The sequence below is a fragment of the Camponotus floridanus genome, unplaced genomic scaffold (genome assembly GCF_003227725.1).
Source record: "Camponotus floridanus strain SB8 unplaced genomic scaffold, Cflo_v7.5 scaffold11, whole genome shotgun sequence".
Classification (NCBI taxonomy): domain Eukaryota; kingdom Metazoa; phylum Arthropoda; class Insecta; order Hymenoptera; family Formicidae; genus Camponotus; species Camponotus floridanus.
The window spans coordinates 35,522-53,206 of record NW_020229226.1 but is presented as its reverse complement, the minus strand read 5'-3'; the positions used below and the strand labels follow the sequence as shown (position 1 = coordinate 53,206).

Genomic DNA, 17,685 nt, shown 5'->3' with positions numbered 1-17,685 from the left:
TTTGGCGAAGCACCTGAAAGCGAAACACCCCGGGGACACAATTACTTATAAATGCGCGGAGTGCGATTTTCGCGGATACGGGGCCTACCCCGTGAGGCTAGTAAAGGCTCATTTTAAGAAAGAGCACGTGACTCCCCGGGGCCGAGCGGGTCGCAGCACGGACGGAGCAAGTAACTCCAACAATGGTAATGTCAATTACGATGGGTCCTCCACGGATGCGCGGGGCCGGCCGGCGGCGGGTTTCGCCCCGGGGTCGTCGGCGTCCGCCGGGGCGTCATCGCGGGGTCGCCCGTCCGACTCGCGGCAACCTGGGTTGCGCTCCACGGCTCCGGCGCCAGGAATAACAGCGGCAACACCACCTGCAACAGCAGCATCCACACCCGCCACACTACCGGCGAGGACGTCCCCTTCGTACGCGGCCGTCACCGCAGCACCGGGGCCGTCGACGCGCAGATCATCGCCGTCGGCGGCCACAACAGCAACAACAACAGCAGCTTCGTCATCAGCAGCAGCAGCGGTGACAGGTGGCATGGTCGCCATCTTGGATAGCGCCACGGCCGGCGCGCCGGCCGCCGCAACTACGGGCCTTAAGGCGCATCCGCAACCTAAAGGCAGGCTTCCATTGAAGTGCGGCGCAGCCAATAGGAAGAGCTCGTCTCCCGCGTCGAGAGAGGCACGCGGATCGCCTCGCAGACCATCCGGCGAGGCGAATGGACCATTAATGAGGACCTCCGTGACCCCGCCAACCACCATCAGCTCGGCGGGGTCCATATATAATCCGAGGATACGGAGGTCCAGCAGCGTGCCTCTCGAAAAGAGCGGCGCGTCCAGGTCGATGCGCGGACCCCCCCTCCCATCACCGAAGGTCGCCCGAGAGGACCCCGTCAAACATCATCCGGGCGGGGCCTCGCACCAGGAAACAGGCTCGGGCGAGCGCATCGGCCGCGAAGTGCGCAACGGAGGCGAGGGCACAGGCCAGACCATCGGCCAATAGCGCATCGCGGGGGCCCCGAAGAGCATCAAAGAAGAAGAGGAGAAGCCCAGGGGCCCAGCCGGCATCCACCATCCGAAAAGCCGGCACCGCGGTGCGCGACTTGAGCGCCGCGCTGACACCGCGGGCGACAGAAGGAGTGGGGGCCCAGGGGACGGCGAGGACGCCCCCCCTGCAACGTGGGACCATGCCCCCCGCAAGACGTACCCCCACCCCGCCGCAGTCCATCCGCGGCGGTCCAGTGGGGGGCCAGAGGTCGCCACTATCACCGTCGGCGATGCCCGCGGTGTCGTCAGCGCCTGTCGCACTCACGACCAGCACGGTGACGACAGTTTCATGCGGGTTCCCCGTGATGTCCACGGGGTTCCCCGCGGGGAGGCGGGGCACGCTGCCCCGTCCTCCCCACCTCCCTCATATCACGGAGATGTCGCCGTGTCTGGTCGGGCGGCGGATGCGTCAAGAGGAGGAGAGGCCCCTAACACCATCCAGGGTGGAGGAGCGGCGGCATCCGAAGGAGGTGGCGCAGGGGAGTACGAAGGGCGAGGGGGACAGTGGAGAGGAGGATGAGCCGTGGAGAGTGCGCCTGGGGAGAAGGGCGAGGCGGCGGCTGAGCGGTGGCTCCCCCGGCGGCGGGAGTCCGACGGCCGCGGGGCGGGGCCCGGTGCCCGGCCCTCCCTCGTTGCAAGCGCCGGCGAACTTAAATTCATTAATGAGACCGTACACGGTCCAGGTTCAGCGGACTTTGGGCTGCGCTGTTTCAGGGGATGGAGCGGGGGTCCCACCTCAGGGGACTAGCGTGGAAGGAGCATCGGGAGTGCGTGCTGGACGACCTGGGGGACCAGGAGGCGTCGGTTATCCGAGTGCTCCGGTGGGTGTCCCTGGGGTGATGGGTCGTCGGCGGAGAGGACACGCAGCCGGCGGCGTCGGAGCTGGCAGGGAGACACCGGCGGGTCCGAGGAGCAGCGGAGGCGGGAGGCACCCCCGAGGCCTGCGGCGTGCCGCCGACCCGTCTGCCCAGCCATACGGTGGCCGATCTGCCCCTGCGGCAGTCGCAGGACTCCGCAGACGGCGGCGAGTGGCCGCTCGCGATGTGCTGGTTGGGCGTGCCGAGGCCGTCACCTCGATTGCGGACCTGGAGGAGTTTGCGGCCCTCGGTCGCGGCTTTCTTCGGGGAGGAGGCATCGGGGAGGGTTGATGGAGGTGCATCCGGCGTCCGCGACCGTCCAGTTCGGTCGCGTGAGGCGGGAGAGCGGCGCGGCGAGGGAGGGGTGTCGGTGGGAGACGGTGGCGGTGTAAGGGGGGAAAGAGGGTCGGCACCGACTGGCCCTCCGCAGTCGGGAGAAGGACGCGGCGGGTGGGTGCGCGAGGCCACGCGCGTGCAGGCGCTGTACAGGACGAACCGATGCAAGGCGGTCAGGGAAGTATTGCAGGGGCCCGTAGAATTCTGTCAAGTGCCGAAGGATCGGGTTCATGCGTACTTCGAGCGGCTGTATCGCGGAGGGGAGGACCTGGACGGTTCCAGCGCGGGGGCTGAGCCCACTGACCCCTCGGTTGATGGGGAGGAGTACGCGTACCTCATGGATCCCTTCACGGAGCGAGAAGTGGACCGTCGGCTCCGGCGTATGACGAATTCTGCGCCGGGTCCCGATGGTATCACGTACCATGACCTCCGTGGAGCGGATCCTGGGGCGCGACTTCTCACTGCGCTGTTTAACGCGTGCTATCGGCTCGAGGCAGTCCCCGCGTCCTGGAAGACCTCCAACACCATATTGGTGTACAAGAAAGGGGATCGCGACTCTTTAGAAAACTGGCGCCCTCTCGCACTGGGAGACACCGCCCCCAAGCTTTTTGCCGCGCTCATCGCCGATCGTATGACCGAATGGGCGGTCGCCAACAACAAGCTTTGTCCGGCTCAGAAGGGGTTCCTGCGGGACGAGGGGTGTTTTGAACACAACTTCGTTCTTCAGGAAGTTCTGACTGATGCCCGGCGGACTCGACGGCAGGCGATCGTCGCGTGGCTGGACCTATCCAATGCGTTTGGTTCGGTCCCACACGCGGCGATCCGCCGCGCTCTCGTTCGCTCCGGCGTGCCGGGGGGTCTCGTCAATGTATGGAATTCCATGTATGACGGGAGCTCCACGCGGGTCCGAACCGCTGAGGGCTACACCACTCCTGTCCTTATTCGCTCGGGTGTGCGGCAGGGTTGTCCGCTGAGCCCGATTGTATTTGACCTTGCTATCGACTCGGTACTGCGTGCAGTTACCGCGGTCGATGCGGGGTTCGATCTCTTGGACTCTCGTCACAGTATTGTGGCGTACGCGGATGACATTGCACTCGTCGCAGATACGCCTGAGGGAATGCGGCGGCTTTTGGCCGTCGCGGAGGGCGCGGCGTCGTCGGTGGGGTTGCGGTTCAACCCTGCCAAATGTGCCACCCTGAATCTCGCCGCGGGCTCTGGCGACAGGGTCCTGCCGACGACGTTCGTCATCCAGAGACAGCCCGTTCATCGCCTTGCATCTGGTGAGCCTTATAGATATCTTGGTGTCCCGACCGGGTCCTCGGTCGACCAAACACCATTCGTCACAATTGAGGGCCTCCTCGAGGATCTCCGAGAGGTTGACCAATCTCTCCTCGCTCCGTGGCAGAAGTTGGAGTTAGTGGCCACCAACATCTTGCCACGGTTGGATTTTCTGCTGCGGGGCGCCACAGTGGAGAAAAAACCCCTGAAGGCCGCCGACCTGCAGGTCCGGCGGATGGCCAAGTCCTGGCTCAACCTCCCGCAGAGAGCCAGCGCGGAGGTTGTCTACCTCCCCCGAGAGTCGGGGGTTGTGGACTGCTTCCGCTAGCTGACCTTGCGGATATCCTGTCCGTGTCGCATGCCTTCCGTATGCTTACGGCTGGCTGCGACGCGGTCAGGAATCTCGCGTGGGCGTCTCTGCGGGGAGTTGTAACCAGGCGCATTGGCGATCCTCCGACCAACGAGGACGTCGGACGCGGCTTTCCTCTCGGACTCACTCGAGGGGAGGCTGCGAGGCGGGGGTGAATCCTCCCTGTGGTCGAGGGCAAGGAATGCCGCGAGGAGGCAGTCCGAAAGGTTGCTCCTTCGGTGGCGGTGGTGTGAAGCGACCGAGGAGCTGATAATCGAGTGCCAGGGTCCCAGGGGCGACGCGGTAAAAGTCCCACCTGGTGCTCGCAACCAGGTGGTGACCCGTCTGCGCTCGGCGGTGGCGGCGTATTATTTCAATTCGCTAATATCCAAACCGGACCAGGGGAAGGTGTTCGAGGTGTCGTCGCGGGCTGGGGTGAGCAATCACTTTGTCCGCGGCGGCAGCTTCACCCGCTTCGCCGACTGGCGATTTATACACCGAGCCAAATTGGATGTCCTCCCACTCAACGGTGCATGCCGTTGGGGGGAGGCAGACCGAAGGTGTCGGCGTTGCGGGTTGGCAGCCGAGACCCTTCCCCACGTTTTAAACCATTGTGGGATCCACTCTGCCGCCATACAGCTGAGGCACGACGCCGCATTGCACCGCCTCTGGAAGGCTTGTCGGATGCCGGGAGATAAGCGGGTGAATCGGCGAGTTGAGGGAATTGGCGGGGAACCTGGGGAGCTACGACCTGACCTTGTGGTCAGGCACGAGCCCTCCAAGTGTGTCGTCATATGCGACGTTGCGGTGCCCTTCGAAAACCGCTGGAAGTCGTTCGAGGAGGCTAGGGCGAGGAAGGTTGTCAAATACTCGTCCCTAGCGGAGGCGCTCCAGCGCGAGGGGTACCGCGTCGTCGTGACGGCCTTCGTCGTCGGTTCCTTGGTCTCGGGGGATCCGGCCAACGAGGTGCTTCGGGTGTTGCACATTGGCAGTGCATATGCCTCTTTGTTGCGCCGTCTCGTTGTCTCGGATTCCATCCGCTGGTCCAGGGATATCTACGTGGAGCACGTGTCTGGCGTTCGCCAGTACGCCGCACCTTCATGCCCCTCTGCTGGTGGGGTGCCCGCTACGCCCCCCCGCGCGTTTTGCCGGCGCGGGCCCGCCGAGCAGGAGCGGCACTAGTTGTCCTGTGGTGATTTGTCTAGTCCCTGTTGTATGTTGCTATGTGTGAATGCCGCGTAATTTATTAGTTAGTTGTTTTCTTGCCCACGGTTTTAATCTTTTTTGTATTTTCTTCTTTATATATTGTTATGTTTTAAAATGTTTATTGCATGTTGTGTGGGCCTCTTTGTTAGTGTTCGGGATCGCGCTTTCGATTCGCGAATTTTGTAAGACCGGGTAAGCGCGATTGAACTTTGCCGACACATACCCGCGGGGGTATCGCAAGCTCTCTTAGTGCGTGATCGCGTAAGGAATACTTGATAGGAATGAAATGATCTGCAGTTGCGACTTAATGTGTTACAGTAAGACCGGTGAGCGAATTACTGTCCGTTTATTGTTAAAGTCACAAAATGATACACGTTTGCTGGTCTCAAGACGCGAGGTAGGGTGAGAGCGCACCACTACGCGGATCGCGTGAGAGCGAGCGAGACAGTTATCGATCAGCTGTTAGCGAGATCGAGCGAGACGGCGCTATATCGGCCGTTCGCTTGAGAGCGAGCGAGACGGCGCTCTATCAGCCGTTCGCGTGAGAGCGAGCGAGACGGCGCTCTATCAGCCGTTCGCGTGAGAGCGAACGAGACGGCGCTATATCGGCCGTTCGCGTGAGCGCGAGTGAGACGGCGCTATATCGGCCGTTCGTGTGAGAGCGAACGAGACGGCGCTATATCGGCCGTTCGCGTGAGAGTGAGCGAGACGGCGCTATATCGGCCGTTCGCGTGAGAGCGAGCGAGACGGCGTTATGCCTCTCGGATAAGCGTTTGAGCGAGACCGCACTATACACGTCAGTCCGCTGGTCCGATATAGATAGAATGAATATTGCTATCTGCGAATACGCGAACCGCACTGTTCACGACTTGACACAAATGCGAGAGAGACGGCGTTATGCCGCTCGTACTAGAGTTCGAGCGAGACCGCACTATACACGTCGGTTCGCCACGAATGCGAGAGAGACGGCGTTATGCCGCTCGTACTAGAGTTCGAGCGAGACCGCACTATACACGTCGGTTCGCCACGAATGCGAGAGAGACGGCGTTATGCCGTTCGTACTAGAGTTCGAGCGAGACCGCACTATACACGTCGGTTCGCCCAATGTTGAGATAGATAGCTGACTTGTGGCTATCTATGCATACGCGAAACCGCACTGTTCACGGCTCGCCACGAATGCGAGAGAGACGGCGTTATGCCGCTCGTACTAGAGTTCGAGCGAGACCGCACTATACACGTCGGTTCGCCACGAATGCGAGAGAGACGGCGTTATGCCGCTCGTACTAGAGTTCAAGCGAGACCGCACTATACGCGACTCGCCACGAATGTGAGAGAGACGGCGTTATGCCGTTCGTACTAGAGTTCGAGCGAGACCGCACTATACACGTCGGTTCGCCCAATGTTGAGATAGATAGCTGACTTGTGGCTATCTATGCATACGCGAAACCGCACTGTTCACGGCTCGCCACGAATGCGAGAGAGACGGCGTTATGCCGCTCGTACTAGAGTTCGAGCGAGACCGCACTATACGCGACTCGCCACGAATGTGAGAGAGACGGCGTTATGCCGTTCGTACTAGAGTTCGAGCGAGACCGCACTATACGCGACTCGCCACGAATGTGAGAGAGACGGCGTTATGCCGTTCGTACTAGAGTTCGAGCGAGACCGCACTATACACGACTCGCCGCGAATGTGAGAGAGACGGCGTTATGCCGTTCGTACTAGAGGTCGAGCGAGACCGCACTATACGCGACTCGCCACGAATGCGGGAGAGACGGCGTTATGCCGTTCGTACTAGAGTTCGAGCGAGACCGCACTATACACGTCGGTTCGCCCAATTTTGAGATAGATAACTGACTTGTGGCTATCTATGAATACGCGAAACCGCACTGTTCACGGCTCGCGGGAGAGTGAGCGAGACGGCGCTCTATCGGCCGTTCACGTGAGAGCGAGCGAGACGGCGCTATATCGGCCGTTCGCGTGAGAGCGAGCGAGACGGCGCTAGATCGGCCGTTCGCGTGAGAGCGAGCGAGACGGCGCTATATCGGCCGTTCGCGGGAGAGCGAGAGAGACGCCCAGTTCGCTTGAACGGAGTGGCGGTACGACGAAGGCTCCGCCTCTGGCTGAGAGTGGAGGCGCTCCGAAAGATCCCGGCACTCGCGTTTGAACTGTTCACGTGCACTGCGGACACGATGACTGGCGCGCACAATGTTACTTCGCGAAACTGTTACAATGATTGAGGCTCGCGGTTGAAGGATTTCGCACGCGTGAGACTAATGAAATGAATCTTAACTTTGCTCGTTAAGATTATCGCGAACTCTCGAATTTGCACTATTTTTACTCTCCGTATGACGCTCCGATCACTATGATGGAAAACGGAAGACTCTCGGGGAGAAAGCCTTTCTCCCGATAGATAAAGATTTGATCACGGATCGTATGATCGGAACTCGACGTATCCCTGATCATTACGTCAGATCGCGTGATATGTAAGCCTGTTTATTGGCCAGGACCGTGTATTATTTCGCGTGATCACGCGGATCCTGGATGATTTTTGAAAAACAGTAACGGCATACGTGAACGCGGGTTCGATAGCGCGCAAACGGATGGCGCTAGTATGACCGGGGGTAATAATTTTATGCGCGATTCAGGGCGAATCCTTAACATACCGCCCGCCTCGAAATTATAATTTCGAAAGTAAAGAGTTATCGGATGCCGCCCGCCGTGAGCGACTGATATCGCATCGGAGCGATTTTACAGGTTTATGAATACATATGTACATATTTACAGGAACGCAGATTTACGTATTTACATTATTACAAATTATTAGTATATACATATGTACATCGGTGTATTTACATATTTACATGCTTCCGCTTTGACGTATTCACGTCTTGAATTGTGGCTGCGTGAATCTCAATTGTCGCTCGGAGAACCGTTAGCCGAAGACTCGATATCGTTGGGTAGTACGCATCGCTAACGCCGATTTTGATGGAAGTGCTTGTTGTTTCTTGAGAGCGTTCAATTCGTCACTGAAGACGTCTGACTGGATTGATCTAATCCAAAATTTGTGTGCGGTCCAAAATTTGTGTGCGGTCTGAAATTCACTTGCCGTCAAAGATTGGCTTTGCACCTCTGAGTCAGTTGAAGTTTGATCTCTCTTTCGGAATCTGGTTGCGAAACGGATAGTATATGCTGTAATTCGGATTAGCTTCGGCCACGTGGAGTATCTTGTGGCTAAATCCCAGCCAGAATTTGTTTGAGCTACGTGTACTATAAGTTTCCGATTTTTCTCAGGCGCTTCTTCCAGCGGAGGAGCGGGATCTCTTGGCCATTTGGTCTGAGTTAGTTTGAGCCAGGGAGGACCGTGCCACCACAAGTTAAAGGCGTTGAAATCGGAATGTAGAATACCTCTCGAAGCACAATCGGCTGGGTTATCCGCGGATGGAATGTACCGCCATTTAACTTCAGGTACTCGAGATTGGATATCTGCGACTCGATGAGAGACGAAAGTTTTCCATCTGGACGGATGTGAGTTTAACCATGCCAATGCTACTGTAGAGTCCGTCCAACAATGACACGCGACGTTTGATATCTGGAGTGATGATTGCGTGAACTCGATCAATCGAGCAAGAAGGCATGCTGCTTGTAATTCCAATCGAGGGATGCTCGTGATCTTGAGTGGCGCGACTTTCGACTTGCCCGCTAATAACGTGATCTTTATTTCTCCTGATTGCGAGGTCGTGTGCATATAAACTGCGGCGACGTATGCCGCGTTAGATGCATCTGCAAATCCGTGTAACTCGCATAAAGCAGTATTGTCATCTTGAAGAATCGGAGTTGCAAGGGGAAATGCGGCTCCTTCGTCTGTTATCAATTGCTTGATCACTCGTAAAGCCAGGAACGGAGCTGACGCGGTTCCATACGTAACAGTGGATAATTGATAATCCTGAATGTCCGATTGATCCTGATTATACCAGACAATACGTTGATAGTCACGATCACGAGGGTCGACCAAAATCTGTCGGTACATCTTGGCAATATCCGCCATGTAAACATACTTATGTTTCCGCCATCGTAATAAGATCGCCGTTATTTCCGTTTGTAATTTAGGCCCGATCTCTAAATGTGAATTTAACGATGTACCGTTTGTTGTGAGGCTGGACGCGTTGAACACGACGCGTAGTCTAGTGGTAGCGCTCGTTGCGCGGATCACAGGATGATGCGGAAGATAAACCGTCGGTGAATGAGATGCGGCTGGAGGATGCACTCTTTTCATGTGTTTTAACTGCTCGTATTCTTCAAGAAACGCTGAATATTCCGATTTGAGATCTGGATTCGTATCTAGACGCCTTTTTAATGCTGTTAGTCTCCGTATAGCTATTGATCGAGACTCTCCGATGTCGATAGGGGACTTCGTCTTAAACGGCAGACGAACCACGTAACGCCCGTCGGAAATTCGTGAGTGAGTCGTAAGAAAATGTTTCTCACATTGTTCTTCGGCAGGAGACAAAATGTTATAGCGTAGGATCTCTTCGATTTCCCAAAAACGGCGTAACTCACGCTCGATTGAGCAATGAAAGACGTTAATCGTTTGAGCCAAAACGTTTGGATTCTGAGCGGGTCCAGAGATAATCCATCCAAAATGAGATCGCTGGGCGATAGGTTGCCCGATTGGACCTTTCCGTATTCCATTCGTAATGATTTGACTGTAAATGTCGGCGCCGATGATTACGTCAATAGGGCTTGATCCTGTGGGATCGTCGTCTGCTAACTTGAGTGTACTTATATGTCTCCAATCCGATACTGAGACTGATAATCGCGGCGCGTATTTAGTAAGCGCATTTAGAATATACGCGACCGTAGTGAAAACTGGCTTAGGCTTTCCGCGAGGTGCGAGTTCAATGACAGCGGAATGTCGACATGTATCCGCATTGATACCGCCGACTGCGGAAATTTGAGCGAAAATTCGTTTCCGAGTTAACCGCAAGATTCTTGCTAATCTTGCTGAAATAAAAGTGACCTCTGACCCTTGATCGATCAGGGCGCGAGCTTCACAGACGCGACCGTCGGGAGACCGAACTGTTACTTTCGCTGTGGCCAGTAATACGGATGACACGGGCGTACTTGAACATACGGCGGACATCGCGACGGTTTGCGATGGCTCGAGATTATCAATAGTTGCGCTGGTGCTAGACGTGTTCGCTCGTGTAACGTCTAGATCGCTTGAAGAGGCCGAATCAAGATGCAAGAGAGAATGATGCCTTTTTTGACAAATGCGACATGTATTTTTACTTTGGCAGTTTTTTACGGAATGTTTCGTTCCGAGACAATTGAAGCATAGATTTGAATTCTTGACAATTTCGCGTCTCTGATTCGGACTCTTAATTACAAATTGTTGACACCTACTAAGATAATGCGGTGTCTTACAGACTGGACACGGACCGGAAGATTGACGCGCGAAGGTCGCAGTGTTCGCTTGAACAGTATGTCGACCTTTGTTCGCAGCGGAAGGAGCTAATTCCTCTAATGCGAGCGCACGCGATGATATAAACGTAATCAAGTCTTCGTAATTCGGCGGAGTCGATTCCGATCCGGTTTTGAGTTTCCATGCGCGACGAGTGGCGGAGTCAAGCTTGAGCGATACAAAATAGACTAAAATGTCATTAAGTATATCCTCTTGTGTTCGGTTTAACCGCTTTAAGGCTGAAAGCGCTCGATCGGCTTTATCTCGTAAAGCGTGCAATTCCGCGGCACATTCTTTGTTAGCCGAAGGTAAATTGTATAATTCAGCAATGTGAAGTTCAACAAGTTTACGTTTATTTTCAAAACGAGAAGTTAATGCTTTCCAAGCGACGTCAAAATTATCAGCGGTAACAGAAGTACCCGCTACAACATCGCGAGCTTTATCGGTCAAGCTTGAGACCAAAAAATGCATGCGCGCGAAATCGGATAATTCGGGATTCTTTATGATTAACGCAGTGAATCGATCGCGAAAAGTTTCCCACTCGTCGGCTTTACCGGAGAACGGTGGTAATTGAATGGGCGGTAAATGTCTCAATGATAACGCGGATTCCGACTGTATATGAGATACAGATCGGTCGCTTGATTGGAGCGGACTCACGCACGGTTCCAGTTCCTCCAAACAGTCAGACATGTAGTCCAGTGCTGTCAAGTAGATTTCCTGGTATTGATCCAGTTGCTCGTCTCGGAAATAAGCGATGAGATCGCGTTTTGATTCCGGATAATGTTGCAGCAACAGGCGATGTCCTTCCAGGCAATTATTCCACGTTTCCTTGAGTGATGTCATTCGGTTTCGTATCTTGGCGGAGGTGAGATTATTCCGGCCAATTTTCTTGAAATTGTCCAATGCTTTCGCTACGAAGCGTAGCGTCGAAAGCTGATTTTCAACTAATTCACTCATTGTCACTGACAGTAGTCAAAACTTTCAAATTCACTCACAGTATTGTTATCACGCTGACTTCGAGCTCTTACGATCCGGCTCGAAGGACCAAAATGTTCGGGATCGCGCTTTCGATTCGCGAATTTTGTAAGACCGGGTAAGCGCGATTGAACTTTGCCGGCACATACCCGCGGGGGTATCGCAAGCTCTCTTAGTGCGTGATCGCGTAAGGAATACTTGATAGGAATGAAATGATCTGCAGTTGCGACTTAATGTGTTACAGTAAGACCGGTGAGCGAATTACTGTCCGTTTATTGTTAAAGTCACAAAATGATACACGTTTGCTGGTCTCAAGACGCGAGGTAGGGTGAGAGCGCACCACTACGCGGATCGCGTGAGAGCGAGCGAGACAGCTATCGATCAGCTGTTAGCGAGATCGAGCGAGACGGCGCTATATCGGCCGTTCGCTTGAGAGCGAGCGAGACGGCGCTCTATCAGCCGTTCGCGTGAGAGCGAGCGAGACGGCGCTCTAACAGCCGTTCGCGTGAGAGCGAGCGAGACGGCGCTATATCGGCCGTTCGCGTGAGCGCGAGTGAGACGGCGCTATATCGGCCGTTCGTGTGAGAGCGAACGAGACGGCGCTATATCGGCCGTTCGCGTGAGAGTGAGCGAGACGGCGCTATATCGGCCGTTCGCGTGAGAGCGAGCGAGACGGCGTTATGCCGCTCGGATAAGCGTTTGAGCGAGACCGCACTATACACGTCAGTCCGCTGGTCCGATATAGATAGAATGAATATTGCTATCTGCGAATACGCGAACCGCACTGTTCACGACTTGACACAAATGCGAGAGAGACGGCGTTATGCCGCTCGTACTAGAGTTCGAGCGAGACCGCACTATACACGTCGGTTCGCCACGAATGCGAGAGAGACGGCGTTATGCCGCTCGTACTAGAGTTCGAGCGAGACCGCACTATACGCGACTCGCCACGAATGTGAGAGAGACGGCGTTATGCCGTTCGTACTAGAGTTCGAGCGAGACCGCACTATACACGACTCGCCGCGAATGTGAGAGAGACGGCGTTATGCCGTTCGTACTAGAGGTCGAGCGAGACCGCACTATACGCGACTCGCCACGAATGCGAGAGAGACGGCGTTATGCCGTTCGTACTAGAGTTCGAGCGAGACCGCACTATACACGTCGGTTCGCCCAATTTTGAGATAGATAACTGACTTGTGGCTATCTATGCATACGCGAAACCGCACTGTTCACGGCTCGCCACGAATGCGAGAGAGACGGCGTTATGCCGCTCGTACTAGAGTTCGAGCGAGACCGCACTATACACGTCGGTTCGCCACGAATGCGAGAGAGACGGCGTTATGCCGCTCGTACTAGAGTTCAAGCGAGACCGCACTATACGCGACTCGCCACGAATGTGAGAGAGACGGCGTTATGCCGTTCGTACTAGAGTTCGAGCGAGACCGCACTATACACGTCGGTTCGCCCAATGTTGAGATAGATAGCTGACTTGTGGCTATCTATGCATACGCGAAACCGCACTGTTCACGGCTCGCCACGAATGCGAGAGAGACGGCGTTATGCCGCTCGTACTAGAGTTCGAGCGAGACCGCACTATACGCGACTCGCCACGAATGTGAGAGAGACGGCGTTATGCCGTTCGTACTAGAGTTCGAGCGAGACCGCACTATACGCGACTCGCCACGAATGTGAGAGAGACGGCGTTATGCCGTTCGTACTAGAGTTCGAGCGAGACCGCACTATACACGACTCGCCGCGAATGTGAGAGAGACGGCGTTATGCCGTTCGTACTAGAGGTCGAGCGAGACCGCACTATACGCGACTCGCCACGAATGCGAGAGAGACGGCGTTATGCCGTTCGTACTAGAGTTCGAGCGAGACCGCACTATACACGTCGGTTCGCCCAATTTTGAGATAGATAACTGACTTGTGGCTATCTATGAATACGCGAAACCGCACTGTTCACGGCTCGCGGGAGAGTGAGCGAGACGGCGCTCTATCGGCCGTTCACGTGAGAGCGAGCGAGACGGCGCTATATCGGCCGTTCGCGTGAGAGCGAGCGAGACGGCGCTAGATCGGCCGTTCGCGTGAGAGCGAGCGAGACGGCGCTATATCGGCCGTTCGCGGGAGAGCGAGAGAGACGCCCAGTTCGCTTGAACGGAGTGGCGGTACGACGAAGGCTCCGCCTCTGGCTGAGAGTGGAGGCGCTCCGAAAGATCCCGGCACTCGCGTTTGAACTGTTCACGTGCACTGCGGACACGATGACTGGCGCGCACAATGTTACTTCGCGAAACTGTTACAATGATTGAGGCTCGCGGTTGAAGGATTTCGCACGCGTGAGACTAATGAAATGAATCTTAACTTTGCTCGTTAAGATTATCGCGAACTCTCGAATTTGCACTATTTTTACTCTCCGTATGACGCTCCGATCACTATGATGGAAAACGGAAGACTCTCGGGGAGAAAGCCTTTCTCCCGATAGATAAAGATTTGATCACGGATCGTATGATCGGAACTCGACGTATCCCTGATCATTACGTCAGATCGCGTGATATGTAAGCCTGTTTATTGGCCAGGACCGTGTATTATTTCGCGTGATCACGCGGATCCTGGATGATTTTTGAAAAACAGTAACGGCGTACGTGAACGCGGGTTCGATAGCGCGCAAACGGATGGCGCTAGTATGACCGGGGGTAATAATTTTATGCGCGATTCAGGGCGAATCCTTAACAGTTAGCGAGTGTGAATGTCGCGAAAACATTATTGTATTTTATACGAGTGTGAATGCCGTGAGAAATCCGTATTCCTATTTTTATTATTTTCTTTTTTCTTGCCGCGTGCTCGCCCCCGGGTCCTTTTTAATTTCATGACTTTTTCCGCTTGCGTTCGACCCGGGGGTGTGAGCAATGGTAATTGATGTGAATTGCTCCGGCCAACCAACCGGGCAAAGGAACTATCAAAATGTTCATGATAGAGGGGAGGTTTTTCCTCCCTCCGCGCGCGTGTTGCTCGGCCCACTGGCGGGGGGGGGGCGATTATCCCCCGCCCATGAATTATTGAAGGTTGCGCGCGGCGTAAGTGTCGCTGATTGTATATCAGCACCCCGGGGGGCCTGTCCCCCGGGGAACATTAGTTGAAAATAAAAAATTATATGTATAAATCACTATACATATTGTGAAACATATACAAAATAACAGAACGTTTTTCTACATTTTCTACTGCATGCACAATAAATATCCTAACTTTGCGTATGTATTGACTCTATCATAAAATATATGACATATATAATGTGTAATACCATTAATAAAGCATCATTACAAACATGGAATAGAAAAAGCTCCTTTGCAATTGTTGTAAAAATTACGAATTATGTGGCGATATATATTGGTGCATGCTCTTAATTTTGGCTGAATTCAAGAACATACGCCAATCAGATTCACGAATTTTATAACGATTGCAAAACAGCTTTTTTCTGCTGAATACCTATGGAGCGGATCAATTTTCACACGTAGTTCGTGTACGTAGTTCAGGTTTGTAACAATGCTTTATCTATTATTGGTATTTCACCTGAATATAAGCAGTAAGACTTGAACAATAAGGAAATCGACCAATCATGATTGAATAGTAAGCATAGACATATTAACATAGATATATTGTATTTCTACAATTATATTGGCTTCTCTCTGTATATTGTTAGAAATACAATTGGTCACACTGAATTATTTTGTCATGTTGGCAATCCTTTAATCAACGATTAAGTTAATCAGAGTTTGGTCGAAGCGGCCCTAAAGCGTCGTCTACAATGGCCGTAGTCGTAAGAAATTGACCAATCACAGTTGATTATTCTCCTGAACTTTAACTGGGATTGGTCAATTTCTTACGACTATGGCCTTACAACCTTATGCTACGGCCATTGTAGACGATGCTTAAAGGCCATTCTACAATGGCCGTAGCATAAGGTTGTAAGGCGTAAATCTCAAAGAATTGACCATTCACAGTCAAGTATTCTCTTAATACTTGACTGTGATTGGTCAATTTCTTAAGTCTTACGCCTTAAGTCTCCTTAAAATCTCATTGTAGACGACGCATAATAGAATTATTGTTTACAGCATATCATATGTAGAGGCAATTTGTCGGCCGGCTACTCTCATTGGTCAATTCCAACCGTAACCGAACTCACAACTTATAACATAATACAGAGGCTGCATTCGTTTTGACGCTTTTAGCGCTGATAGCATCGCTCTATCTTTGTTCGATATGCAATGTGCAATAAAGACAGAATGATGCTTACAGGGCGTGAGCGTGCAAAACGAACGCAGCCAGAGTTAAAGGCTTGTGTACACAATGTTAGAAATCGATCCGAGATCTCGATCCAAGAAATGTATTGCTAATAAAATTGCATTTTTCCGTAAAAGCTGCGAGTTGATTGACTTACACTTTTCAGATCGAGATCTCGGACCAATTTCTAGCATCGTGAATACAAGTCTTTAATTCGGTTCTCCCTGCTGGCCATTTTTACAATACGAAAACGCGGGAAAGAAACTATTTAGTACCCATACCGCCATATTACGCATAAGTTGAGGAAAAAATACGTGTTTTAGAAGTAATGAGTTGAGGAAAGAATACGTGTTTTAGAAGTAATAAGAAAATTTCATTTTCAATATGTACGCCTTAATAAAATTTTATGACGATATTCATTACGTGTGTAAATCAAATAAAGTTGTTATTAATAAAGGTATTATCAAAGCGTTGTACAGTGATAAACGTAAGTACGCAGCAACCGTTTTAGCAAGAAATGGTAAGTAACATTTTCCAACGTAGCTCTTATGTTATTGAAAAGGTTCGTTTATGAAAGTTGTAAATGTTAACTTATGCCTAAGCCGGTGAAGTTTAATATTGGGATTTCAATGCTTTTGTTCATAATGAATTTAAAATTCATTATAAATTAAAGCATTGAAATCCCAGTATTAAACTTTACCGGTTCCGGCATAAGAGTTAATAATTATGGTCTTTATAAATAAGTTTTAATAACTTGTACATACATACTTATATGTATTCAGCTGGAAAATTTTAATTTCAAATTCCAATTTGTACTCAAACTTTTCTATGCGAGTTATAATTAACTGTTATTAAAGCAAGGCTAAAATCGATATTACTAAAAAATAGTAAATTCAAGAAATTTTCTAATCTGCAGCTAATCGATATGCTTAAAAAATGTGTCATACGATAAATGTATAAATGTATAATATCGGCTTAAGTGTATATATATTTGTTGTCAATTATATAAATATTGAATTTATATCGGTATCATAATGGATTTATTTTATACCAAGTTAAGAATATTAAAAAAATAATTTAACTAGAACTCTGCAAAGTAGAATGAATTAAATGAATATATTAAGCAATATATTGAAATAAATTTATTATTTTCTCAGATAATAGAACAATATTAAAAGAAATAGAGCAAAATATAAATAATGGAAAACCATATATTAGGTGTAAAAGAATTCAAAATAAATATGTAGAAGGATTTAAAAATAAAAGTAAAGTAAATAAATCTGTAAAAAAGGATGATGTTCAAATATCTTTAGGTAAAATTCTTTAATATTGTTTCTTTAACATTGTCATGATTATTTATTTTCATAAGTATTTGATAATAATCCAACAAATATCAAGTAACAGTTATATAACTGTTAGTATATGACAGTTATATAACTGTTATAATTTCTCCCTCGACAATATAATTGTACATATAACACATATTGTGGAGTGAGAAATTATAACTAATAATTATATAACTATTACTTGGTATTTGCTGGGAATGTAATGATGTTATTTATTTTTATACTATTATTAGATATTAATACAATGATAAGATCTGCCAAAGAAAATATACACAAAGAAGAGACTGTTACACAAAGTAAAAGCTATGAATTTTTGGAAAAAGGTGATGCACAAATATCATTAGGTGAGTTTCCTTAATATTGGTAAATTTTGTTATCTTATCATATGATAATAATATGTATATGATAGTAATATATAATTGTGTTTTTATCTTTTATATTAGATATGGATACAAGGACAAGATTTAACGATGAAAATATACATGACAGAGACTGCTGTACAAAGCAAACGCTGTGAATCTTTGAGAAAAGGTGATACTGAAAATGAAATAACATACA

The 17,685-nt window shown here is 51.0% G+C and overlaps 2 protein-coding genes across 2 annotated transcripts; one reads left to right on the top strand and one right to left on the bottom strand.

Moving 5' to 3' along the window:
* Window positions 1-1,178: 1,178 nt before the first annotated feature.
* Window positions 1,179-2,186, top strand: LOC112639534 (translation initiation factor IF-2-like). The gene has a single exon (XM_025413872.1). The coding sequence runs from the start codon at window positions 1,179-1,181 to the stop codon at window positions 2,184-2,186; it is 1,008 nt and encodes a 335-aa protein (XP_025269657.1).
* A 5,813-nt stretch (window positions 2,187-7,999) lies between these two features.
* Window positions 8,000-11,485, bottom strand: LOC112639531. Its single transcript, XM_025413868.1, has one exon. It carries the CDS (start codon window positions 11,483-11,485, stop codon window positions 8,000-8,002), a length of 3,486 nt encoding a protein of 1,161 aa, XP_025269653.1.
* Window positions 11,486-17,685: the final 6,200 nt, after the last annotated feature.

Coding starts and splice junctions, on each gene's coding strand:
- LOC112639534 (XM_025413872.1), top strand. CDS start 1,179: ATGCCCCCCGCAAGACGTACCCCCACCCCGCCGCAGTCCATCCGCGGC.
- LOC112639531 (XM_025413868.1), bottom strand. CDS start 11,485: ATGAGTGAATTAGTTGAAAATCAGCTTTCGACGCTACGCTTCGTAGCG.